Source organism: Lutra lutra, chromosome 16 (genome assembly GCF_902655055.1).
Source record: "Lutra lutra chromosome 16, mLutLut1.2, whole genome shotgun sequence".
Classification (NCBI taxonomy): domain Eukaryota; kingdom Metazoa; phylum Chordata; class Mammalia; order Carnivora; family Mustelidae; genus Lutra; species Lutra lutra.
The window spans coordinates 17,559,212-17,586,773 of NC_062293.1; the positions used below are offsets into that span (position 1 = coordinate 17,559,212).

At 50.2% G+C, this 27,562-nt stretch overlaps 1 protein-coding gene across 1 annotated transcript; it reads right to left on the minus strand.

The window, feature by feature from the left end:
- Window positions 1–17,037: 17,037 nt before the first annotated feature.
- On the minus strand, window positions 17,038–18,508 carry RPRML (reprimo like). The gene has a single exon (XM_047707926.1). The coding sequence runs from the start codon at window positions 17,824–17,826 to the stop codon at window positions 17,464–17,466; it is 363 nt and encodes a 120-aa protein (XP_047563882.1). The 5' UTR covers window positions 17,827–18,508; the 3' UTR covers window positions 17,038–17,463.
- Window positions 18,509–27,562: the final 9,054 nt, after the last annotated feature.

A 27,562-nucleotide genomic window follows, 5' to 3' on the forward strand; every position in this document is an offset into this window, starting at 1 on the left:
GGTGGGATGGGTGAGGGAAGCCTCAAGTCTCTGGGGCCCAGGAAGCAGCCTCCATGGCCACAGGGCAAGAGAACACTCAAGGGGGGGTCTGTACACCCAGCCCTCCCTCACTCTCCCAGCCAGCCCTGTTCGTGGCCCCTGTGCGGTGCCTCCCCCTCTAACCATCACCACCTTGACTCCCCAGCTCCAAGTTCACTCCCACCAGGAAGTTGTCCTTTCTGAACCATTTTTCTCTGCATCCTCTCCTCATGGCTATATTTGATTTCTGCACATAACTTTGTATATATTGCGTCAGGGAGAGGGGGAGATTCCTGGCCTTTTTTTTTTTTTTTTTCTTTATGAAGCTATTTTTTGGTGTATTTTCTGTACTGCAAAATTCTTATAGTGGGTGTCTGATGTTTATCTGCTCAGCATGCCATCTCTGGACTACAAGCCCACGTGCCTTTCTGCTGGCAGCATCGTCTGTCTTTCCTGTGTAAGACTTGTACCATGGGATTGAGGTAGGGCTGCCTCCTCCAGTAGGAGGATACATCTGAAATGGGCCCGGTCAATTCAGGACTCAATCAGGAGGCCATAGAGGTTGGTTCATGGATGACTACATGACCATGCAGAGGCAATCAGAATCTTTCCTGGTATTCCCATGGACACTGCTGGTTCCCTGACCAATGTCCATTCTCCCCTTGGTTCTCACTAACAAAAGTGTGGTTTTGTTAATCCAGCAGGAAGCCTGGTTGAAAATATTTGCCTCTCCAGGTTTTCTTTCCACTAGGAATGGTCATGTCGCCCAGTTCTGGTCAATAGGGTATGGGAGGAAGTTACTGGAAGGAACTTCTGGGAAAGGATTTCCAAAGGAACCAGCTCAGCATGCATGGCTCTTTTTAGCAGTAATCCTAAGTGATCACTGCCTCTGTGAGATGAAGACATCCTCACGTGGAGGCCTTTGCTCCTGCTGTGTGGAAGGGCTGCTGAGAATGAAGAATGAGGTCCTCTAAGAGAGGGTGGGGGAGAGAAGGAGAAGACAGTATCAGTTAAGCCCCTGGACTGAGCTGTGCCTAAAGCCTCAGACTTTCCTAATTTGGGGAGCCAGAGCCAATAACCCCACTTGGACTTGGAGCCCCCCAAGAGTCAAATAAGAGTGTGAAAGAACTTGAGATCTGAGCTAGACTCATTGATACCAGGAACAGAATTTCCAATCTCTAATGGACGGCTCAGGCCAAACACACATTGGTAACAGTACATGGTATGGCATTCCTTGTCTTCACCAAACCATTCCTTCAGCACTCACCTCCTCCAGGAAGCCTTCCAAACCAGGTCTTAACTCTATTATCCTTCCTACCTTTGTGATTCCTTCCTTGCATTGGCACTTTGGTCCAGCTGTACTTGGTTACACGTATCATTGAAGCAGAACTTATGTGTGTCATCCCTCCCACCCCAGCTCCTGCCAAAGGACTGAAGAGCTTTTTAGAGCAGGGGCTGTGCCTCCACCATCAGACTAGGCACATTCTGGGGCCAGAGGCTCTAACTCCTCTGTTAGATTGGGGGTCCCAGTGCTACTTCACCTCACATCACAACAGGGTCTGCACAATAAAGAATCATCTTCATGCCTCCTGAAAGCTCATCAGCAGGACAAGAAAATATGGTCTGGACTACAGTCCTGCAGAGATGGAGAGTGGACGGAGGAAGAGGAAGAGTAGTTAGCAGGAAGGTCCATCTTAACCTTCAGGGAAAAACTGATGAACAGCCCCTAAGGTTAGTCCTGGATCAGATATGTTATTCAGCAGCTCATACAATATTCTAATTCAGGTTCTGTCTCCTCCTGTGCAGCCATGTAAACAGAAATCTTGTCCCCACGTAAGGCCAGAATTCTGCCTTACAAGCTTTCCTAGTTCCCTTGTTCCACTGCTGTTGTGTAATGATGAATCCTTTATTGGGAAGCTTGTCAAATCCGAGTAGACGCTGAGGGGGCGGGTGTGTGTATACTGTCTCATGGCTCCCGTGGGATGGCAGGCCTGGAGTAACCTGCAGAGCTGATAGTACCGGAGGGACGAGGTCCCACCGTCCTGTTCTATTCAACGTGTTGCAATGCCACTGCAACCCCTCGCCCTCATCCCAACACTGAAGCCTTTCAAACAGCAGCTGTGCAATGAGCAGATATGGAGGAAGGATGCTGCCATAGGTAGGGTCTTGAAGGTGATGCATTCCCAAAAGAATCAGGGAAAGTCATTCATTCTGGAAGGACAGATAACCTGAGTAAAGGCAGTGTGAGCAAGGTGGGTGAGACTGCTCTCGGAGAGCTGTTGCAAGGAACTACTGAGAGCAGAGAGCAAAGGGGAAGAGGGGAAGGGCAGAGAGGACATTAAGGGCTGGTTGGTTTGGGGGAGAGGAGGTATAAGACGGAAGCCCTTGAATGCAAGTTAAGTCTGTGTTTGGTAGAAAAAGCCATGGGGAGACAAGGGCAGATCTTGGATAGGAAAGAGACATGTTAAAAATAGTGCTAATGATCCCATCATCTGCATGTGGGAGGATGAACACTCAGGAGAAACAGAGGAGAGGCGTGAAGCCAGGGTTCTGCACTGGGGATCGGTGGGCATGGTGACGGTTATGGAAGCTGGTTGGAGTTGAGGTCTGTGTGAGCAGCTCCTCGACTTGTAGACAGGCTTTGTCTCTTGGAGGAAGGTGCTGGGAGCTCTGGCTCCTGTCCCCATCCAGGGACTGGTGGCCCCGGGAATCTGGGCTGCTGCTTTGGAGATCAGTTGCCACCAAATGTCACTGGATCTGGGCCACCCCATTCAACCCACAGAGTGCAGGTCTCCTTGTCCTCAGCTGTCAGGACTTTCTTTCCATTGGCAGCGACTGGCCAGGAAGCCATAGGGAAGACAGAAATGGGAAGCAGGCTGCCAAAAAGCTTTGGCCCAGGTGAACTAACTTGGAGGGCGAGGGGGAGAGGTGAAGAGCCTTCAACCTCGCCGTTTTGCAAGCATCCATATACACACCAAATAAGGAAGAAGATGGGACACATTTGCACAATAACTCAAGGCAGAGTCTCCATGGCAACAATTACCCAAAAATCCACTCCTGACAGTTGCAACAGCAGGAGCTAGCAAAGAAGATTCTGGGGGTGGGAGACATGCGTGGGGACTCAGAGGATGGCTTCCTTTTATTCTTAAACTGAAGGAAGTGCTGACGGCAGGAACCAAGGCATCTCAGAGCCTGACTAAGCCAAGAACCATTGGAAGGTGAAGCTGGAACGAGGCTTAAAGATGAGCTAGCCTGAGGCTTTGTTGTGAAACTCTCCAGGAGAATGTGCTAGCTGGGGGACGAGACAGGGCCCGCAGGGCATTACCCTTCCCCTCCCCCCAGCTTCTCATGGAGAGGAGTTCTCCCTGCCTCCAGAGGTCTTGGGATGGGGACGACAGATGGACCCAACTTCCTGGGAAATCAGAGGCTCTGGGGAGGTTGAGTTTGCCTGAAGACTGAATCCAGTCCTTAAAAATCTCACACATGACCTGGATTGGGAGAACTGAGCTCTAGTCACTCTGCCCTCTGACTTGCTGAATGGTTCTTCAGCTTCCCCTGCAGTGAAATGTGCAGCCTACCTTGAAGAGCTATTACAGGGCTGAGTGAGTAGCGTGAGATGGGAAATGCTTTACCAAAGTCAAGTCCAACCCAAAGATAGATGTCTGTAGGGCCATGCAGGGCAATCTGACAGAATTAGCTGCACCCAAGACTCTCCTCCTCAGGCAGAAATGTGGTCCAGGACAAGTGAGTCAGTGTCAAGAATGCAAGGAGGAACCAAGAGTGCGACCAGAGAGGGGTACAAGGAAGATGGTGGGAAGGTGGGGGTAGAGAGTGGCTTAGCAGAAGCATCATCTGCTTCCTACTAGCAGACAGACAGACAGATTGAGCGAACTCAGAGGCAGGCAGCAAAGCATGCAACCTCCAATTTTTCATTTTTCATTTTTTCCCAGTTTTTTAAAGAAGTTTACCTCAGAGGAAAAAGTATAATGCTTTTTCTTCAGAGAAACCTAAATCCACCACCCCCATCCCCACCCCCATTCTACCTTTATCTCTCTTTGTCTGACAGTGCTCCAGAGCCACTGATATTTTTCAGCCTCTGCGGTTCAGGCTGCATTAAAAACTCTAGAGAAAGAAGAGGTTTGTCATCTTTCTTTTGGAAACTAAGAGAAGGGGCAACTTGACTATCTTCAGAGCAAAGATAAAAGCTCCACTGGGTCTCACCCGCATTTGGAAGTAAAACTTTTTTACCAGCTCCCATGGGTGCAAACCCCTTCTGCTGAGTTTTGGTAAGAACGGATTCAACTAGACCATTTCTTTCTTTTTTTTTTTTTTAAGATTTTATTTATTCATTTGATAGAGATCACAAGTAGGCAGAGAGGCAGGCAGAGAGAGAGAGGGGGAAGCAGGCTCCCCATGGAGCAGAGAGCCCGATGCGGGGCTTGATCCCAGGACCCTGAGATCATGACCTTAGCCTAAGGCAGAGGCTTTAACCCACTGAGCCACCCAGGTGCCCCTAGACCACTTCTTGAGCACTTTTCCTGTTCCGGGCTCTCTCCTGTACCATGCTACTCTCCACCCCAAAACTTGTCCCTTTCTTTTTACTCTCCCTAATGATGGAAAGTCCTCCCATCCCTGGAGGTCTTCAAAAGCCATTCTTCTCAGTTCTGGACTGAGCAGGGAAGAGAGAGATACAAGAGAGAAGCTGCAGGAGGAATGTTGGCTGCAACCTCAGGCTGCAGTCCTGCACTTCCTGGGCTGGATTTCAGAGCAATCAACGTGGTCCAGGCTTCAGGAGAGTCCAGAAGCTCAGCTGGGTCAAGACACTCAGAAAGAGGCCAGCCTCTCCAGACTGACCAAACTCAATGATGAGCCACTAGAACACTGCTTCCTCAACTCAGAACGGGAGGGATGAAGGCTGCCTGTTCAGTCAGTAGGCTACTCACACTCATTATTCTGGGGACACTTTTCTGGGAGTCAGGAGACCAAGGAAGGCAAACTAGAGCTCAGAAGATCGCTTGAAGAATAAAAACCATAGCAAGGAGGCATTGTTCTGGGGAATGACATATATAGTCACCTCCTCAGGGACCAGCTCAGCTCTCCCATTCATTCATTACTTCATTCATTTAATAGACAATTCTGGGCTACAGACTAAGCAGGCACTCTCTAGGTACTATAGACACAGGAGCAGGAGGGGAAAAGCCAGTGGATGGGGCAGGTGCGGAGTTCTTTGAGCGACACTGTTCAGAAAATGGAAAGACAAGCCACAGAAGGGAAGAAGATATTTGCCAATCACCTATCTTCCAAAGGACTGTACCTAAAATACATAATAAACTCTCAAAACTCCACAATGAGAAAGCAACCCCACTTAAAAAATGAACTAAAGACACATCACCGAAGAAGATACACCGATGGCAAATAAACACCTGAGAAGAAGGTCAACGCCATCATTCATTAGAAAATACAAATTTAACCCACAATGAGATACCATTACACACACAGAAAGGAACATGTACAAACAAAGGAAACACACACACCCACAACTGACCAAACCAAGTGCTCGCGAGGATGTGGAGCAGCTAGAACGCTTGTACGTTGCTGATGGGAATGCAAACTGTAATAACCACTGTGTGTAACAGTTTGGCAGGTTTTTTGTTTTTTTTTTAATAGAGTTAAGCATATACTCTCTGCATGACTCAGCATTGCTCCTCCTAGGTATTTTCCGAAGAGAATGAAAACTTTTGTTCATACATACACACAAAAACTGTACATGAATATTTATGTTGTCTTTATTCATAATCACCAAAACATGATTCAGCCCAAATGTCCTTCAACTGAAGATGGATAAAAATAAAAAGTTAACTTAAAAAAACAAACAAACCCGTGATCCATCCATATGATGGAATACTGCTTAGCAATAAAAAGGAATAGACTACGGACACTTGCAGCAAGTGACTATGGGAGGGGAAGCGGAAGAAGCCAGACTGGAAAGGCTACCTATTCTATGATTCCATTTATTGGATGTTCTGGAAAAGAAAAACCATAGGGACAAAGAACAAACCAGAGCTCCTCAGGGGCTAAGGGCAGGAAGGGGGGTGTGACTCCAAAGAGGCAGCATGAGGAAACTTGTTTGTCTAGTAGAAGCCTATCTTAATTATGCTGGTGATTATGCAAGCATTTGTTGAGGTTCTTAGTACACACACACACACACACACACACACACACAGTAAATTGTACTGAATGTAAATTTAAAAATAAAAATACATATTTATGATGACTACTTTGGAGAGAGTTTAAAGGCAGGAATAAGATACTAGACAAGAAAACTTGGTAGATAGGAGACGTCATCAGAGTTTAAACATTGGAAGTCTTTATTTTGTCTAGGATGAAGGCAGAGATACTGATTAATTTCAGACTCTTTGGTCAAGAATGCTATTAAAAACTGAAGGTGACCACTAAGAACAGAAATAAAATGTGTTACTTCTGAATCAGTAGAAGACATGAAAGAAGAGGGGAAAAGAAGCAATTAAGAAAGTGATAAGGGGGCGCCTGGGTGGCTCAGTGGGTTAAGCCGCTGCCTTCGGCTCAGGTCATGATCTCAGGGTCCTGGGATCGAGTCCCGCATCGGGCTCTCTGCTCAGCAGGGAGCCTGCTTCCCTTCCTCTCTCTCTGCCTGCCTCTCTGCCTACTTGTGATCTCTGTCTGTCAAATAAATAAATAAAATCTTAAAAAAAAAAAAGTGATAAGGGGCACCTGGGTGGCTCAGTGGGTTAAGCCTCTGCCTTCGGTTCAGGTCATGATCTCAGGGTCCTGGGATTGAGCCCCACATCGGGCTCTCTGCTCCATGGGGAGCCTGCTTCCCCCTCTCTCTCTACCTGCCTCTCTGTCTACTTGTGATCTCTCTCTGTCAAATAAATAAATAAAATCTTAAAAAAAAAAGTGATAAGGGGCACCTGGGTGGCTCAGTGGGTTAAGCCTCTGCCTTCGGTTCAGGTCATGATCTCAGGGTCCTGGGATTGAGCCCCACATCGGGCTCTCTGCTCCATGGGGAGCCTGCTTCCCCCTCTCTCTCTACCTGCCTCTCTGTCTACTTGTGATCTCTCTCTGTCAAATAAATAAATAAAATCTTTTTTAAAAAAGTGATAAACAAAACACCAAGTAAGATGGTAGAAGTAGATCCAACTATATTAGTTATCACAAGAAATGGAAACAGATGAAATGCACGAAAAAAGATTATATTTTTAAAATCCAGCTATATTTTATGTGCCTAACATATATTGACAGGGAAAATGTGCAAGGAAAAGGTTAAATAAAAGATACATAAAGAAAATATTAACCAAAATAAAGCTGGTATAGAATATTAATATTCAACAAAATTTGCAGCTTTTATTGAATACCTACTGTATGCAGAGCCCCGTCCTAGGCCTGTGGGGTGATACGGGAGAAACAAACATGACACCCATCCCAAGGGTCTGTGGTTTGGGTGGCATCCACATGACTCTAAATTACTCTATAACATCAACAAATACTTTCCAGTGACTCTGTGCCAGCTCAGCAAAAAGTGATACTTCTGAAAAAACAGACAAGGGAGGGAAGCATACTTGGAATTCCAATTATAAAACTCATGTATTGATCAATGTTGTGGTCAGTTTCCAAAGACACCTGCCAGTGAACCGTGCCTCCCAGTCTTCATGGCCTTATGTAGCCTCCCCTCCCACAATGCATCTGGACTGCCTCTGTGACTCACTTTAATATATAGGATGTGTCAGAGAAGAAAATATGCCAATTCTGAGCCTAAGCCTTATGAAGGTCTGGCAACTGTGCTTCCACACTTTGGGGACAAAAGCTGCCATGTAGTAAGTACAGCTGTCCTGCTGTAGAAGCCAGGTGGAGAAGGAGAGGCCGTGAGACTGAGGAAAGAAGAGGTCCAGGCATCTGGGCTGAACCCTGCCTTCCAGACATTCCCACCAAGGCTCCAGAAGACCCCCAGGTGGTTGTGGTTCTCACTGACAGGAGGTCTGCCCAGCTGGCTCATAGTTGCCCAGTCAACCCACAGAACCAGGAGAGACGGGGCACCTGGGTGGCTCAGTGGGTTAAAGCCTCTGCCTTCAGCTCAGGTCATGATCCCAGGGTCCTCGGATCGAGCCCTGAATTGGGCTCTCTGCTCAGTGGGGAGCCTGCCTCCTCCTGTCTCTCTCTCTCTCTGCCTGCCTCTCTGCCTACTTGTGATCTCTGTCTGTCAAATAAATAAATAAAATCTTAAAAAAAAAGAAAGAGCCAGAAGAGACAATAGAGTTATTTCAAACCATAAATACTTTTGAAGGTAGTTTGTTAAGCAACTACAGATAAACCAAACAATCATTTCTGAGGTGTTCCAGACCCTGTGTTTGCTAAGCCTTTTCATAAATCACATTATTTAATCCTTTCCACGAACACTTAGAGATATGTATCAATAACCCCCCATTTTACAAATGAAGAAACTGAGGCTTGGAAAGAATGTCTTACCACTAAGAAGGAGCAGAAGCCAGGGTTGAATCAAGAGCCCTTCTTGGTAGGGACTTCACACTCCCAACCCTCACATTACTTGGCCAAGTGAGGAAGTCGAAGGCTGAAAAACACAAATCATTTTGGAGTGAATTACAATGTCTGTGTCTCCTCTAGCGTGAGCTCCCTTTAAGCTTTCCTCTCATTGTCTTTTTTATCCTGGACTACTGAGGAGTGAAGGGGGTTCTGGAAAGATGATCAATAAGCAGATGGTATAAATCGGAGATTTTATTATAGTTTTGACGCGTTTCATAAAAAGCACTAATCATCCTCAGCGTTTAGTTGTCATTTGAGAAAATGCAAATGCTGCATCTGCTCACTGCCTGTCTTTTCTTCCAGACAAAAGAACACATGTTCCTGACCAAGGAATGTGCTTTGTTCCTCACCCTTCGACACCACTAGAGAAGCCTGAGCTTTGGGACAGGTGGGGAATGGCTGCCTTTATAGGCTCTCCCCTCCCCTATAGCCCAGGCAGGCATCCAGGACCATTCTGGGCCCATACGGTGTTAGAGATCATCTTGGTCCCCACCTCACGTTCATAGATGGGAAAACAAAGTTCCCCAGGGGAGGTGTGCCTGCATCAAAATCGTATTGAGAGCTGTCAGAGTCTGGCTAGGACCACTTCTCGAGATTCCTTCTCCAGTGCTCTCTGAACTCCAAGACCCTCTGGAGTCTCCTCTCCAGCTGCAAGCAGGCCCTGGACTCCTGGTAGGGGAGAGTCTAGAAATCTGTAAGGTGCTGCAAACAACCAGGTCTTTTGAGAATGGGACATGGCCCAAGAGCTCAGCAGCTGGATTTCAGCACCACGGACAGATCAGCTTGCTTACACCTGGGGAAGCGCTTTGCCTTGAGAAAGAAAAAGTATTGGAATGATCTTAGAGCCAATCCGTTCTACCCCCCTCACTTGGCACAGGAGGAAAGCCAGGAACAGATCAATGACTGGTCCAAGGTCACACGGCAAGTCAGGACAGATCTAGAGAGGAGGGCCTGTAGCCCATCTCCTCACGCCTCGTCAGGGCCCACAGATACCTGGTCCCTGCGACTTATTAGTGGCATAGCCAGTGCTTGAATCTAGGTCTCCAAAATCTAGATCTCTTGCCTTTGGGGATGGCAAAGAAAGGCAAGGATTTAAAAAAGAGAGAGAGAGAGAGAAGTAAAAAGAGACTGAAAGAGCACCTGGCCCTGATGGGAAGGTCTGTGATTTGGCCTCTCACTTCAAGTCCTTGACTGGAGCTTTCTACCTCCCCAAGGTGGTGTGGCCTTTTAGAAACAATTTAGTTACCATGGCAACCTCATCCCAGGTTTCATCTCCATGGCAATTCATTGGGGCTTTTCACCCGCCTGGTAAGAGCACATGCGACTGCCCATATGTACATTGCAGAAAAATTAATACATGATCCCATTTTTAGAAGTGGTGCATCTCCTTATCCAAGTCTGCAGTTGGGAATGTAACAAGGCAGATGTCAGGGTGGACAAGGGCTATGGCATCAAGAAACCAGAGCAGTCTTTGCGGCCTCGGCCTTCTCATCATCATTGCAAACCTTTCCTAATCTTTACGGATCAGTGCATCTTAAGCTCACCACAGGCCTAAAGAATTTCTCCTCTCCCGTTTTCTCCCTGGTGTCCTGCCCCTGACAAAACCTCAGAGCTGCCCCTGATGGCAAGAAGGGCTGGGATAGGGAGGAAGCTGATCCTTCTGACTACAGCCTCTGCAGGACTCAGGAATTCCCCCTCTTCTTTCCTTTGTCCCCGCATCCCAGTCAGGGGCACCCCTGGCACAGTTCCCAATTTCTGTGGCAGACCTTGCATGCCTGACCTGTGGGCTGTGGGCACCCTCTTGAACATGACCTAATCTGCCATCTATTTTCTAGGAAATCTTCATCCCTTCTAGTCCACTGAGGGCATCCTTTCTGTCTTCCACCAATGCCATGGATTTTCTTTACTGTCAGTCCTGATGTTTAGAACAATGCAGAGCCGGCTGAAGTAGTCTGTCCACCATTCTAACCTAACCCTTCTCTTTCTCTCTCTACTCTTATAAGAGCTTTCACCTTATAGTCTGTCCAGTGATGGCACCCGTTGTTTCTCTCTCCCTGGCATCTTCACCATCAGTGCTAATACATTTCATGATGAAAGAGTCACCGTCACATCTGCAATAGAGAGAAGTGGGAAGGGCTCACAAAAACATTCCTCCCACATCACGAATAATGAAACAGAAAAATCAAGGCCTGGTTTCATTTCACGATTTTGATTGAAATTGTGAAATGTACTGGTTAATCATCTTCCAGATGAACTCAGACAGACTTGAATTTGAACTCTCATCCTATGCCAATGATAAGTTGCAGTCTTAGATGAGTGACTGAAGCAATTTGAGCCTTGTCTTCTTACGCAAAGATGACAACAATATCTGCCTTGCAGGGATGAGAGATAAGGGTTATAGAAAAATCAGAAAGGATTATGAGATAAAATAGGAAAAGTGCTTCACACCATTCCTGGTATATGAAAGATCTTCTCTAAAAATGGCAAGGATGCTTATTAGCACCTAAAAGGGGAATCATTCCCACAAAATTTTATTTGTATCTGACTGACAAGAGTGCCCACCCTCCTCCTCATGTTTGATTTGATTAGATATCTTTGATCCCTGTGATGAGTGGGGCCCCTTGGAAACAGAGGTTGTGTCCTCAATTCCACAAAGGTTTGTGATATCCCTAAATTGAATAAAGCGTGATTTTTGGGTGCTGTAGAAGATACACCCACAGGGAAGACAGTTCTCAGGGATAATGCAGTGAAGGAGACAGACATGAACACCAGGAACCATAATTCGAGGCAGAACAAGGCACATGCCACACAATCTGGCCGTGTGCCTGGTGGTTTGGAGTGTGAGCTCAGAAACCAGTCTGCCTGGGTTTGGATCCCAGCTCCACTTATTGGCTGTACAATGTCAGACTAGTCTCTTACTCTCGTTGGACCTCCGTTTCCTCAAATGTAAGAATGTTAGTAGAAGCACCTCTTAGGAGAGTTAATATACGAATGGAGCCGAACATATAGAAGGGCTTGATATACATTAGCTGTTATGTTATGTAGATGTACAAAGATATGTGACAGGAGTGATCATAATTCTATTTCATGGATGAGGTTGCACTTGAGCTTGACCTTAGAGGATAAGTAGTTATCAAGAGACAAAGGAGGGGAAGAAAAGCATTTGAGGCAAGCAGAGCAGCAGGAGCCAAGGCATGGAGTGTGAACTCTGTGGCATTTTCAGAGTGGCTCTTGGGGGCCAGACCATGGGAGCAGAGAGAGGAGCGTCGGGAAAGGGGCCGGCACAGAGGTTTAAGACAGATCCTCCAAGGTCAACCAGCATCCTCATGACACTCTCAACCAATTAACCAACACCTACTGTGGCAGAGCCCTGTGCCAAGTTCAGCCATCGTTATCCCATGGACTCCTCTCAACAAACACAGGAAGTGGGTTTTATGATCCCCATTTGACAGACGAGCAGAGTGTGACTCAGAGCACGTAATTAACTTGCGGCTGAACACACAGCTGGTTCTGCAAAGTCTGAACTCATTCCATCCCCTTCGCCTGCTCCCCAACACCAGCGCCCCTGCACAGATGGTCACAGGGGGCTTGAGGACACAGGTGGCAAGCAGGGACTACAAACGCCTGAAATGCCAGGGGCATCTCTCTTGTGATCAGCACCACCTGACGGTCATGGAACAGGGAAGGGTCTTCTTGTTCCGAAGCCCGGTTCCACCCCCAGAGATTCTGCTGTAATTGGTCTGGATTGCAGGACTTGTCAAGCTCCGTCAGGTCATTCTCATGAGCCACCAGGTTTGGAAATCATGGGTCCAAGGGGAAGCCTTGCACTGACAGCATGGCTGCTGACGCCTGGCCCTTGCTGTGGCTACCCCAGACCTGTTCCAGGACCTCAGGCCTGGGGCTGCTCCTGCAGCAGGGAGCTGGGCCATTGGGTGGGGGGGTGCTCCTCGGCTGGGCCCCCTCCAGCCCTCCACTGCTCTGGGTCCCTTGTCCTGTCCCCAAGTCCTTCCTTTCCCCCTCCTCTCCCTTCCCAGGTCTCCAGAGTCTTCTTAGGGCCCAAAGTTTCCCAGCCCCAGGAGGGGCCAATCCAGCTACATTCCTGGAAAGGACTCAAGACCCCAGGTTGATTCCATTTGCTCCCTTGATGCCAGGCCAGAGCACTGCTCTCATTTTCCCCACACAGAGCAAAGCCGGGAGATGGGCTGGTTTCAGCAGGACGGGCTCCCTCCCTCTTCCTGCCAGCACTGAGGGCGAAGCTTTGGGAAGCAGAGAAAGGGGCAGAGCCCAGGGCCCATCTTTAAGGGAAGGTCACCCTTCCCACGAGGCCTGGGCCTGGTACACTGGGCAGAGGGGAGAGTCTGCATGGGGAGGTGGGGGAAGCCCTCTGAAGGCAGGTAACTGTTTTTTCTCGGAAGCCCCGCCATAATCCCCCTCAGTGTCGCTACGGGAGCAGGACGCAGACCAGGAACCGCACCCCCAGCAAGAAGGTGAGTGTTGCTTTAGGAGGTCCCTAGAGCCCCAGCTGAACTTCACCTTTGGAGCACAGGTCTGTCGGCCTGGGCCAGCTCAGCAGGGAAGCAGCAGTTCGCTCAGCATGACCATTGGTGACGGAGGCTGGCCTCTGCCTGTCTGGCTGTGTCATCCTCAACGTCCAGGTCCCCTGTCCTGGGCTTTCTGCCCACACATCCTTCTGCCAAATGGGCCCCATGAGAAACGTAGGTTCACAGCCAGCCTGCAGGCTCCCACCAGACCCCCGCACCCTACTGGCTGGTTACCCACCCCCCAAAACTGGAGGCACAGAAGCTGGCCCCACTGAGCCCCACCCCAATGGATGGTTGTTCCATGGTCGTGTTACTAGTGTCCCGAGGGCAGATCTGCCTTCAGCTTAGCTTCCTTAGCGGCAGCCCCAGGAGAGCCATCTGGGACATACCCGGCCATCCTGGAACCGGTGGGCAGGCTCATAAGACCCAGGTCTGCATGTCAGCCACACCCCCTGTGCCGCTGTAACCTTGAGCCCACTACCTAACCTCTTCGGGCCTCAGATTCATCATCAGTAAAAGATAAAGTGGGAATAATGCTAATAGCTACCTTAAAGGATTGTTATGAGAATGAATTTAGATAATGCCCTTCAAGTGAGTAGCAGAGTGACCATACAAAAGGGAAAAAAGATAGTTTGCCTCTATTGTACTCTGGCTTGTGGAACAGAGCACAAGCAGGGGTGCAAAGAAAAACTCACGGCCCCTGGTGTCCGAAGGGGGGTCTGTGTCAGGAGGTGACCGCTGGCTTGCCCGCCTGGGTCAGCCCACGAGTGGGGGGCTACCGGGAGCCGCCAGTGTGAGCTTTGGCTCATCCAAGATGACAGAACACACAGAAAGCCAGGTGATAATCTTATAAGAGTTAGTTTTCTGACGGGCGCTTTATTTTTTTTCTCCCGAAAATTCTAGAGTGTTCCCCATGGATGAAGCTCTTTCTATCTATGGACTAGAATTGCAGATTCCTGGGTCTAAAGGCTTAAGGCTTCAAGAGTAATTAAGTGCTGCCTCCGATGCTCCCCCAGCTGCCATCTCAGAGGCTAGTGGCCCTGAGAAGGGATGTGAGTATCTCGGGCTTCGTGGGCTGCAGGCTGCTAGGTCACCGCCTTGCTCACCCTGGTGCCTGGCACAGTACTGGTCCCCAGCAGATCCACAATAGACACTGGGCGAATGAATGAACTTGGGCAAGCCTGTTTAACTTGACTCTCCTACGAACACACACACAGGAGAATGTCTACTCCTCCTAAGCTACTGCGGAGAGCAAACAGAACCAGGTAGAGTCGAGTCGAGTCACACAGGCAGGGTGGAACCCTAGCTCTGCCTGTTTTTAGCTATGTGACATCAGGCAACCTTTTTGAGCCTTAGTTTCTTCATCTGTAAAATGGAAGTGATAATGAAACCCTCCTCAAAGCAGGGATGGGAGCTCCATGCTTGACACATTGTCAAATACATTATTAACATGATACATTGTTTGTGTCCTGCTTACAAAGGTAGGTTGGAAACTACAAAATGCGTTGCAAATACGAATGACTATTTTTCTGTCCCGGGATCTCATTTCGGAGAACCAGATATATTTGACTGGGGAAAAGTTCATGCATTAAACCAAAAGAACAATAATCATAATAATCATAACCATGTTATTACCTATTATACATAGGGCTGCTTTACACACATCACTTCCTGGGAACTCTGGAGTCGATTACTTCCCATTTTATAGATGAGGAAACTGAGGCATAGAGAGGTTGAGTTAATTCCCCAGCATCACAGAGCTAGGAAGCATGGAAGCTAAGATTTCAAAGACCAGGGTCCCAGGTAATCTTTGTGAACCTGCGACCTTTGGAGATTTGGCCCCAGCATCCTGGGCAGGCCTTGTCAGAGGAGCTCTCCCTGCCCGATAGTGGGGGTAGGACTTTGGAGAAGCAGATCCTTCCTCCATCCTCCAAGCTCCAGACTCAGAATTCTGATCTGGCCGCACCTTTCCCCTGGAGCACTAGACCTCATATGCTCTTATGTAAGTCCCCGTTTCCACTCTCCCGTCCCCACGCTTTATATGAGACAGCTCTGGGGGACAGCAGACACTGGGGGACCAGTTGTTGTCCTCCTTGAGGCTTGAGCCTGTCTTTGAGTGTGTCTGCATGCCTGAACATACCCTTATACACGTGTGCCCATGTATGTGTATTTACACTCTCGAGTGCACTAGTCATGGGATGGGGGACACAGACGTGTCTTCATTAGCCTTTTTTTCTTTACGATGAGATAAAGGCTTTTTCTGCTAAGGCTTTCCCTTTTCAGCAAATTCAGGCACCTTAACTATTGAAAGCCCTCCTCTTGCCCCGGTCACAGTTAGCAGCCGATCCATGTTATTAGAAGAAAGTTCTCGAAGTGTTGGCTCTAATTTGGTCAGCCTGGAAAGTGTCTAAGCCTCTGTTCCTCCTGAAACTCTCGCTTGTCAGTTGCTTTGGGGCTTTAGGGGAACCCCTGTGGCTGGTGGAGTTGTGTCCTGTGGGCATTTCGATGGCCTGTGGGCATTAGGTCGGCCCAGGCTCCAGACCCCTGGGCTACAAAAAGGCCAGATCTGGGCTGCCCAGATCATTAACGGCTGATCTCCCCAGAAGGCACTGGATCACCTTCCTGTCCAAGCCATCAGAAGAATGTTCTCCACATGATGGGTTTTGCCTCATGGACACTTCACAGGTAGTCTTTGGCCCCTTTACTGGCCTGACCTGTCAAACTGGAGGAACTCTCCCAGGTCTGAGATTGAGCTGGGGGGGGGGGTAGGTAGGGGACATGTCTCAGTGATGAGGATTCTGATGGCCCAGGAGGGCTCAGGAGCCAGCAAGACTCTGGATTCTTCATGGTCAGAGACCATGGATGCTTTTGTTGAGCTACTGCTCCCTCTCCCGGGGTGGAACACAGTGCTACAAATAGGGGACGGTGCTCCCTTTGCTTCTCCTCTCAAAGCCAAGAAAGGCTTCAGCCATCTTCCTTCCCATTCACCTTCACTTTCGTCAGTGGCAAAAAAGAGGTTAGGGAGAAATCCCTTACAGCCCCCTCCCCCACCCCCCAATCTTCCAAACACCAAGGTGCCTGCCTGGGTGGGGTTAGGACCACCAAATCTATCCATAGGCTACAAAGCCCAGCTTTCTTTCCTCCTCTGTGCCTCCCCTCCACCAACCTGTCTTAGCCCTCCCCCGACCAGATAGCAGAGCAGCCCACTCCCCCTTGGCCAGTGAGTGCCAAGGTTCTTAGCCATTAACACTGCTCTAAGTTAATTTGGCATGTGCAAGAGGGGGCAGGGTTCTGGGCGTCAGGGGGCATCTCATACTGTGAGATTCAAAATTCCCTCAACACAGCTGCATTTGGAGGCCATTTTCTGCATTTCAGACATCCTGGGTTCTTTGCACCACAAAGCCCTCTCCCAAACTTGCTTTCCCCGCTCCCCATGCAGCAAGGACATATTTTCAGTGCGTACTACTACTACTCCACACTCTACAAGGGTGGGGTCCGAACCAGCCCTTAATAGAGGCTTTTGGCTCTGTAATCTAACTAGATCTAGCCAAGCCCCTCCATTAAATTTTACTTGTTCACGGTTCTGATGTATTAATTTTGCTCTTCGTCCCTTTTGGACTTAAACTGACTTTTTTCTAATCTCGCGGAATAGATTGACATTTCCCAAAGATTTTAATACTCTCACCGGCGGTCTGGCCACCCTGAAGAACCAGCCCTTTCCCCTCCGGAGCTGCAGCCTTCCTGGCCTCCTCGGAGTGGGGTCTCAGGAGCCCCGGACCTGCCCCCCACTGCTCGGCTCGGCAGTCAGGCGGCCGTGCGGCCCAGGGAGCGCACACCGCCCTCCGCGCCCTGCCCCAGGCAACACACATCCAGACACACAGGCACACACACCCCGCGGAGGTGCGGGTGGGAAGCCGCGGGAAGCCCGAAGGCTGCAGTTTTATTATAAGGTTTCTTTTCGAAAGCAGAATCAGGCCGACAAGCGCAGCGACTCGGATTCTCCCACAACTTCCCCCACCCCGCCCACCCACAAACACACAAAACTCCCACGCCGGTGACCTCGGGCCCGGTTGGCCTCGCACGACCCCTCCCGCCCCGCCACGCCGAGGCGCCCACAGGACCAGCCGGGTGTGGAAGTCCCTTCCCGCGCCGCCGCCTCGAGTCCCGCGGTGTCCCGGTCCCGGGGGGCCCTCGGGGCCCGTCACTGTCCCTCGAGCGGCCAGCCCGGCGGCGGCGGCGGCGGCAGAGCCCGTGCGGGGCACGAGGGTCGCGGTCTCCCTTCTCGTCTGCTGGCGGGCCGGGCTGGCGATCGCGGGCCGGGGCGGCCTCAGTACAGCCCCAGGATGGCGGCGCCCACGTCCTTGGAGGGCCGGCGCTCCTGCATCAGAAAGTTGATCATGCTCTCCGACTTGATGAGCAGGTTGCAGCCCAGGAAGAACACGCCGAAGACCACGGTGAGTGAGAGCACGCACAGCACAGCGATCTGCGCCACGCGCGTCACCCACAAGCTGCGCTCGTCGGGCGCCAGCCCCGCGGGGACCCCGTCGCTGGCGGCCAGCGGCGCGCCCCCGGCGCAGCAGCCCAGCCACGTGCCCAGCCCGTGGCTGCGGTTCCCCAGGGCGGCCCCGCCGCCGCCGCCCAAGCCGCCCTCTGCCTCCAGGCCGCTGTGGTTCAGGAAGGTCGCGTTCATCGCCGCTCAGCGCCCGGGGTCTCCGCGCGCGGGCCGGGGCGCACGGGGAGGCCGGCCGGCGCCCGCCCTCCGGGAGACGCTGGGGTCCGGCTGCGAGCGGGGAGAGGGGAAGGCGGGAGGGCGCCCGCGCGCCGGCACCCCTCGGGCCGCCTGCCCCGGGCACCGGGCTGGAAGCGGCGGCCCGGAGGAGCGAGCAACAGGCGGCGCGGAAGCTGGAGCCGGAGAGCCGATCGCTCGCCTCGGTCGCCGGCTGTACTGCGCGCCCGTCCCGCCGCCCCTCCCCTAGCAACGGCCCCGCCCCCGCCATCCCCCTCCCCTGCTGAGCCCCGGGGGCGGCAGGCGCAGCGCCCCCCGAGTACCGAGGCTGGAAGGCACTGAAGATGCGGAAGCCCCGCCCTCGGGCCGGCGGAGGTCGAGCCCCCGGGGGCAGCGGCTGGCTGTTTTGGGGGTGGAAGATCTCCCCGAGGCGCCCATTCCGGGATTCCGGGCTCCTGGCAGTTAAGGTCTTCCTGAAGTCTGCCCTAAATCTCTTCTCCGCTCTCCGGCTCCTAGTAACTCTTCCTGGACATCCGAGGAGTAACTGTGACACCCCCCCTCCCCCGACATTAGCTTCCCTCGCCTCTCCTCCACCGCCGCGGTGGCGCCGGGTGCCCAGCGGTCCCGCACGCCGCTCCCCGCTCCTCCCCGCTGTCCCCACGCTGCAGGCTGTGGCGGCGGATGGTGCAGCCTCCTTCCCACCCTGCCCCCACCCTGCCTCACTTGATCTGTTTATTTTAATTTAAGAAGTTTATTGCGGGTTTTTTCCATTCCTTTTTTACAGAAAAACTCTCATCATTGTAAACTAGTTAGAAAGTACGGATTAGCATAATGAAAAAAATCTAAAATCTCATAATCCTACCACCCAGAGTGTCGACATTACCACCTTGGTACAAAGTCTTCTGGCCTCTTTCCTTTGTGTGTCCCAATACATACGTATATTCAGATAAAGATGCACTGTTCATGCCTGTGGTTTTGTATCTACGGTTTTGCAACATTTTGTCATTTGTGTATCTTTTCGTAGTGATAAATATTCTACAGCAGCGGTTCTGAATATCCTGGAGGACTTGTTAAGACCCAGATAACTGGGCCCAAACCAGAGTTTCTGAAGTGGTAGGCTGGGAGTGGAGACCCCCGGATGTGTATTGCTAACAAACTCCCAGATGACGCTCCTTCCTCCTGGTCGTGCTTTGGGAACTACTGATCTGTAATACCAGCTAAAGGGAAGGGATGGTGTTTCAAGGTGGAGACTACTACAATTTATTTAACCAAGGTGTTTGTTTTTGGATATTGTAGTTGTCCCCCTTTTTTGCGTGGGAAGCAATATTACCACAAAGAGCCTGTAAGAAATCTGTGCAAACTTTTCCATGGTCTCATTTTTTCCTTTATTTTTATTTTGAAAAATGGATCTGCAGAATCAAAAGATTACATCCTACCAAATTGCTCTGCAGAAATACACCAGTTTAGGGAGTATCTGGGGGGCTCAGTCGGTTGAGCATGAGACTCTCGATTTTGGCTCATGTCATGATCTGGAGGGGGGGCGCATGGGGACAGGGGTGTCCTGGGACCCAGCCCTGCACTGGGCTCCCTGCTCAGCTGGGGTTGCCCTTGAGGATTAATCTCCCTCTGTCTCCCCATCCCCCCCCCCAGGAGTGTACATGTTCTCTCTCCTAAAATATATATAAATAAATCTTTTAAAAATTAATTAGAAATACACCAGTTTACACTCCAGCCCTGTGGGGAAGGCGGGCATTGCCCCCAATCCTGGTTATTGTCATTATTTTAAAAATCTGCCTGAGTTTATGGGACATGGGATGGTTTCTCACCCTGATGTAATTTGCATTGTTTGAGCTGTGGAGAAGGAGGGAAAGCAGTTAGGACTCTTTTCCATAATCCAGGCAGAAGATGCTGCAGGAGGCTTGGACACTGCTGGTGGTGGTAGAGGGAGAGACCCAGGGATGGAGAGGGCTCGGCAAGTGGGAGTAAGGGGACTCAGGACACCCTCGACATGAAACATCTCAGAGCCACTGCCCCACCATTAGAACTAATCCACGTGTGTGTGCCTCCTGGGAAACTGTTAAATTTCTCATTTTAGAGAGGAAGAAACACACACACACACACACACACAGAGAGAGAGAGAGAGAGGCAGGAGAGATTGGGGGAAGAAGACCCAGCTCAACCTCCCGGGTCCTGGGAGGGCCGCCTGGCACAAGGGTCTCCCTGCCCTGACCACGACTGAGAGCCTGGAGAGAACAGGGAGACAGCAGGTTTCTGGCCAGATATTTTGTCCTCTGCTTTTTTTTTTTTTTTTTAACAATTTTATTTATTTCTTTGACAGAGAGAGAGAGAGCACAAGTAGGCAGAGCAGCAGACAGAGGGAGAGGGAGAAGCAGGCTCCCCACTGAGCAGGGAGCCCAATGTGGGGCTCGATCTCAGGACCTTGGGATCATGACCTGAGCCAAAGGCAGCCGCTTAACCAACTGAGCCACCCAGGCGCCCATTGTCCTCTGCTTTTGACCAGTGGACTTCTTTAGAGAAATGCTTGGTTCTGTCCTTTGTGCATCGTCCTTTCCTGAGACCAACCCCTGAGCTTTCATACAGCTGGGACATGGCTCTTGACTCCATGCAGCCGAGGTTAGACTGCAGGCGCAGAGAAAGCAGTGGGGACCAGAGAGGCCTGCCTACACCAGCAAGAGGCTGTGAGGAGACTGATGGCTGGCCCTTCCTTTATTAAGCACTTACTGTATGCTCAGGGCATTAAATATATTTGTACCTCACTGAGTTCTTACACCAGCCCTTGGGTTTCACTGGATTGTCCTCTTGACTTGAAGGAATAGAGGCTCCGAGTGGCTAATTGTCTTACTCAAGATCACACAGCTAGCTAAGCATCAGAGGCAGAATTCGAGCCCAGATCTGTCTTGTTCCAAAGCTACGTTCTTAATTATTCCTCCCCTCCCCCTTCCATCATCCTTGAGCTGGTTTCTGTGGCTAACCCCGGGGGAAGAGGAAGATGTTGTCTTTTGGACCTTGGGTCGGGAAGGCAGAAAGAGAACACGGGCTTGTGGAAATAAACAAAGACCACCCAGATGAGAAGATGCAAAGGCTGTTTTCGGAGCCTGTGACCCCAAGGGAGTCAGCCACCATCACTTGAGTTCGGCAGAGAATTGAAGGCCCGGCGGAGGAATAGGAGAGCTTTATGGTGGGACAAAGGGAAGGCTTCTGGTTCTGATCAGAGGCCTCGGCGTGGGAAAGCTGTAGGTGTGCTAACTAGAAGGGGAGTGCACTGTGAGATTGGTTAGGGGAGCATACTGGACTTTTCCAGTTTGTCCTACATTGGACATGGGGGCAAAATTGGGGCAGCTGCAGCTAGGGGCCCAGTCTTGGCTGTGTTTGGGTCGAGAGCTAGAGGTAGTTGTTGAGTGGCGCTGAGACACGGGTTCGCCTCCTTGGCTGTTGCTTCCGGGAGTGGGTCAGAGTCCTGTTTTTATAGATGGCACCGCCGTTCTCTGTGGGTATAGTGGGTCTCTGAGACCGCTCGCCAGAGTTCTGGAGCAGGACCTGGACCGAGACTTCCTATCTCATGCTCCTTCCCTCTGCTTCTCCCTTCTGCCCTTTCTGGAGCCACTGTCCCAGTAAGTCTGGTGGCTATTTCATGTGCATCAACTCTTAAATATTTTTTAAAGATTTTATTTATTTATTTGAGACAGAGAGAAAGAGCACGAGTTGGGGGGAGGGGGAGAGGGAGAAGCAGACTCCCTGCTGAGCAGGGAGCCCAATGCAGGGCTCCATCTCCTGAGAGCTTTCCTGGGGGCAGAGGACTGGCTCCTGAGACGGCTCCCTGACACCACTCTTACTCGAGGCCTCAGTTCCCGCCCCTCTGGACCTTTCCACGGGGCTGACCTGGCAGCTGGCTTGCCTCAGAGCCACTCTCAAAGAAGAGCTACTGGTGGGAAGGAGAGGGGCTGAAGAGTGAGGCTGCAGCCTACAATGTGTTGGCTCTCTTAATTAGTTAAGCTTCACAGCCACCTTAGGGAGATAAACAATTAGCCCCATTTGACAGATGGGAAAATAAAGGTTCAGGAAGGCGATTTTGCCAGAGGACACAGAGCTGGTGACTGACACAGCCAGGATGTAAGCCCTTTGCTACCTTAAAACCGGACCCCAGCTCTTTCCAGCACTTGGTATGGACGGGTGGGGGGGGTTCTTCATTGTTAGGGAAAGACACCCCCCTCCCCACCCCCCAGAGCTTGGAGGAGGCCTCAAGAGCCTAAGAGACTGTCTGTCAACTGGGACTGCCTTCTCTGCTCTGGAGACAGGGAAGCCACTGCCTCTGGGCCCAGCTGCCGCCCACACAGGACTATTTTTACCCTCCACCTCAGTGACAAGTCTGCATCTCCCAGCTCTGGAAAGGCCATCTGGGCAGTCTGGCTGTCCCAGGAAGAGCTTCTACCCCGAGGCCACCGTGTATGCCCTGCTGTCCCCTGCAGCTGTTTCCAGATGAACCTTTAGCCTTCTGGCAGGTCGTGGCCACCCGGGGTCAGTAAGATGCCTCCCTCTCCTAGACTCGGGGATCAGTAAAACCTCCTTAATGAGTACCACTTACTGGACGGACCTTTCTGGACTAAAACGTTTAAATCTGCAGATATTTTAAATTGTTCACATTTCAAACAACATTAAAAAGTACTCTATGCCTGAGCCATTTTTTTAAAGATTTCACTTATTTGAGAGAGAGAGAGAGAGAGAGAGAGAGACTGACTGTGAGCTAGAGCAGGGGGAGGGGGAGGAGAGGGAGAAGCAGACTCCCTGCTGAGCAAGAAGCCTGTCGTGGGGCTTATCCCAGGACCCCTGAGATCATGACCTGAGGGCAGATGCCCAACCGACTGAGCCACCCAGGCACCCCCTGCATGAGTCATTTTAATGATGAGATAAGAATGATTTTATTTGCATCTTCAAACTACACACACCCAGGGACGAAAAATGTAAATAAATGACCATTGTGTAACGTACTTCAGGGGAAGTCTAAGAACCTTCGGAGGTAATTCATTTTCTGAAGCGGTCTTGAACAACCCCCTAGGATTCTGTTTACACTATTCATTCATTTGGCAAACTCTCCCAGGAGCGGGCAAAGGTTGCCTTCTGCCAGGTTCCTGTCCAGATGATCTCATGTTTCATGCTGGCAGAGGGCAAGTTCGTAATGTTTTACTGCATCTCTCACAGAATTAAAATAAACACAGTTGCCCGGTTCAGCCTTTGTCCCCCACACCAGGTGGAGAGCAGTGGAGAGCCCCCAGGCAGCTCAGGCCCTGGGAGATTTACCCAAAGCAGCTGGAGGGAGAGACGCTCAGAGGTGTCTGTGCAGGGGTAGAAGGGGACAGTGCACCTGTGTAGGTGGCGCGCAGCAGATAACCAAGACCGATATCACAGGGTTCACGGAGCTTCCCATCCTGCCTCCCCCAGCTCGCCTCCCACTGCCTATTGGATTTCTGTTCTGGAGAATACCTGGGTTTTGGAGATCTAGGATCTGTTTCTGCCTCTGCCACTAATTGACTATAGGACCATGAGCAAGTCAGCCATCCTCCCTGGGTCTTGACTGGCTCGCTCATCTATAAATCAAGGGACCTGGATCAGATAATCTTCAATAAAACTGCATTTACTGAAACAGGTAGTGGACCAGATGGGCCATAGTCTGCTTTGCTTTACGTTTCCTGTGGGGTTCAGAAAGCATAGGGCCCAAGATCTGTGCCTGGTCTGCACCTAAAGGCCTGGCTGGGCCTCCGTGACTCCATCCATAAAACGAGGAGCACACTAATACCTGAATTCTGCATTCTGCAAACTGCTCAACAGAGGTGGCACAGACTAATAAAGAGGTCTGATCAATACAGGACTTCTCAGGGCCTTTAATAATCTGTTGGTGTGCATTATGAATTTCCCAGGGAGGATGTAGGATTCAGGGTTTAACTAACTCAAAGTAATATATTATTATTATTATTTTTTTGCACAGTGTACCACTCAGCCTGGCTTGGGAAATGCCTGTGATCTCCCCAAAGTCTCATTTCCTTCCCTGTAAAACAGGGATGATGATAGCACCTGTCTCCTGAATTGTCGGGAAGGCTGAATGGGGTAATGCCTGGAAACGGGCCTGGCACAGAGTAAATGTTCAATAAATGCTGGTAGCTATTATTTATAATAAGGTTCTTCCTTTCCAGCTCTGACATTCTGGGCTTCCAACTGCAGCATGTAATTAAACTCTAAAGCATCTGGCTTCCCGAGTTGAAAGAGCAAACCCAGAGGAAGGAAAAAAAGGAAGAGAAAGATCCTTCTGGATCATCCATTTGTGCACCAGCCTCACTGCCAGTTGTCACAACAGGGGAACATGGAGAGATGCCAACCCCTAACGACAAGACTGGGGAGAGTCTGGGACTCCTTGCTGAGTTCAGATGCCAGTGTGGGGCGCATTTCAGAGGTAGTCCCGGGAGAGCTGGGATCAGTGCTGATTTAGAGTCAAGCAGGAGAACGCAACAGCCTCTCCCGCATGGATCAGCTTCCCTGTCCCACTGTCCTGGGCACAGTGATCCCAGCCGCTTTCCGGTATGTGTGACATGCTGGGGGAGCGGTGACAGGGAGAGGGGAGCTGGAAGAAGTAAGTAGGAGAATTCAGGCAAGGAAAGGCAATCTACAGAGAAACAGCATCTGCTGTGGATCAGGAGCCCGTGGGAGTGCCTTGGGGTGGGGCAGGGACCCAGAGGTGAGGTGGTGATACAGAGGGCACTCAGGAGAGGAGGCTAAAGAGGGGCGGGAGGGGGTGGGCACCAGGATCCCAGAGACTTTATGAAAATCAGCCATATGTGTCAATTACATTCTCCTGTATTACACACACCGACACTCACTGTTTTCTGTAGTTTTCAACATTTTGACCGTGAACATGTATACCTTTTATACAAAGCATGTTCACGTATGTGAAGGAAAACAATGTTTTTGGAAAAAAAAAAAAAAAGATCACCTTCACAACCACATGGAGGCTAGTTTGGAGGACTGCAGGTAAATGGCAACGATGAGCTGCTCCACTCACAGGCGTCTCCCCCAAAGGACGGAAAACTGATGCAAATACGTGTACGCTCATGTTCAGGCAGCACCATCTGCTAGAGCCACAAGGAGGAAACAGCCCAGAGATCTATCAACAGATGGATGGGGGAAAGCAAAATGTGCTCTTTCTGTACAGTAGGCTCTTCCCAATCAAGGGACTAGGTCCTGGTTCCCGCTGGGACATGGATGAACCTCAGAAATGTTATGCTAAGTGCAAGAAGCCAGACACAGAAGTCACACCTTTTACGATTCCGTTTACATGAGATACCAGAATAAGTAAGTCCACGGAGACAAAACGCAAGACAGATGGTTGCCAGAGGCTGGCAGAAGGGAAACGGGGAGCAACAGCTTGGCAGGTATGATTGAAAGTCCCAGCAGGTAGGACCCCGAGGTCTCCCACGGTTTGGTAATAGAAGCCATTAAATCCCTCATTAGGAGTTAAGCTCCCTCGAAGCTGACTTTTGGTTGCTTGCACCAGGAATTTATCTTATTGCAGTGGTTTTCAGACTGTGTCCATTGTGGAACACCTGGGTTCCCCAGAGATGTTACGTTGGTTCTGTAAAACTTTGGTTTGAACGCCACAGGTGCTGAGGCTGATTAGGAAAAAAAAAAAAATTGTAACCATCATCTACAACCCTGAGTTGACTTTCGAGATATGCAACTTACATTTCCATTTGTAAAATACATGTAGCTGATGAAATATTTCTCTGACCTATTGTGTGTATGAGTTCCAGTTAAAGTTTTATTGAAAAAGGGTCCAACTTCTAAAACAGTACAGAATCACTGTCCCAAGAAAATAAACATTTCATTCTGGAAAGTTTAGCTTCAAGGAGATTCCCTACAGCTCTGTTGTAACAAGGGTCAGCCAACTACACCCCATGGGCTACATTTGGCCACCCCTGTTTTTGTAGTAAAGTTTTATTTAAACAAAAAAAAAACAAACAAATAACTTCCTTTATGTATCCTGGCTGCTTTCGCACTACAACGGAAGAATTCAACCCTTGCAACAGAGACCTCAGGCCCCACAAAAGCTAGTACATGCATTATCTGCCCTTAACAGGAAACGTTTGCTAACTCCTGGTTCTTAATGATGAAAAATTGGAACCAACCTAAATGTCTAAGAAGAGGGAATTGGTCAAATTACTCGAGTACATCCCTTCAGCAAATAGAATGCCGGGACCCTGTTGAAGAACGATGCTCTCAAACCTCGCCCCATAGTGGAACCCCAGGGAGTCTCAAAGTCCCCTCCCTAGTCCAGCCCCTTCCCTGAGCAAAAGAAAAAAAAAATTCCGTGTCTGGGCACGGACATCGATATCTGTTCAGCTTTTCCAGGGGGTTCTAAGGCAGAGCCGCTGTTAGAGGGGAATGTTCACTAACATAGAAATATGACCAGTCTGTATTGTTGAGGGAAGAAAAGCACATAATCTAACAGTCTACCCTATGACCCCATTATGGTCATTTCTGCACGCACTCACACCCACACTTACCTGTGGGAACAAGAGATGTCGAAACGTCAGCAGTGCTCATCTCAGGACAGAGTGGCTATGTGACATCTTAATTTTTTTCTCTTTGGTTATTTGTATTTTCTATGTGTGTTTTTTTTTAAAGATTTTATTTATTTAACAGAGAGAGACACAGCGAGAGAGGGAACATGAGCAGGGGGAGTGGGAGAGGGAGAAGCAGGCTTCCTGCAGAGCAGAGAGCCCAATGCAGGGCTCCATCCCAGGACCCTGGGATCATGACCTGAGAGAAAGCCAGACGCTTATCATCTGAGCCACCAGGCGCCCCTATTTTCTATGTGTTTTACAATGAACATGGTATCTTGTACCAAGTATGAAACAAGATAGCTTAAAAAGTATACTTCTTGTTTTGAAAACAAAAAAAACTATGGAGATGAGCCCCTCATCAGGCGAGGCGTTCCCGAGTCATGTGTGTATACAGCACGCCCTTTGTGGGGGGTTGTGGGGGCTGCCACCGCAGGTCCCAGGCTCGTGGAGACCCCACAGCTCTGTAAGTCGGGCAGCCCGAGTTAAGCCCGTCGAGTGTGGAATGGGGCAAGGGTGCCCACCTCACGAGATCGAAGGCATGGGTGTGCAATTTCTGACACAAAGTACGTGCTCAACCAAGTCTGCTTCTTTCTCCTTAAGCAGCTCCCAGAGTAAACAGCCTGCAGCCAGTCAACCTTCTCGTTGCTGCTGAAGGAAAAGGATTGGCTTCGCCCAAAATGGGCCCATCCAGGTTCATCCGCAGCTGCTGATCCCTGGTGCTCTGGCTTGGAATCCTTGCTCCCCCTGGAATTTTCCCGAGCTCCCCCGAAAGACCCTGGTTCTCATCAACACTACCTGTTGACCCTCTTCTCCATAGAACCTGCATCCCCTCTCCCCAGATCGCGTCCCTTCTGTATAACGAAGGGCTTTCAATCTTCCTGGGGGTACTCAATTTTAATTAAAATTGCCATGTGTTGGCCTGGGCTTACCTCCTCTATCTCTCAGCCTCACCTCTGCAGGCCGTGTGATAGTATTCCCATTCCACAGGTGAGGCTCAGAGAGGCGAAGGAACCCATTCAAGGTCACCCGGCTGGTGAGTGTGAGTGGCAGCCCTGTCTGTCTTCCAAGTT

What these genes read in the sequence shown, in the direction of transcription:
- RPRML (XM_047707926.1), bottom strand. Translation starts at nt 17,826, where the DNA reads ATGAACGCGACCTTCCTGAACCACAGCGGCCTGGAGGCAGAGGGCGGC.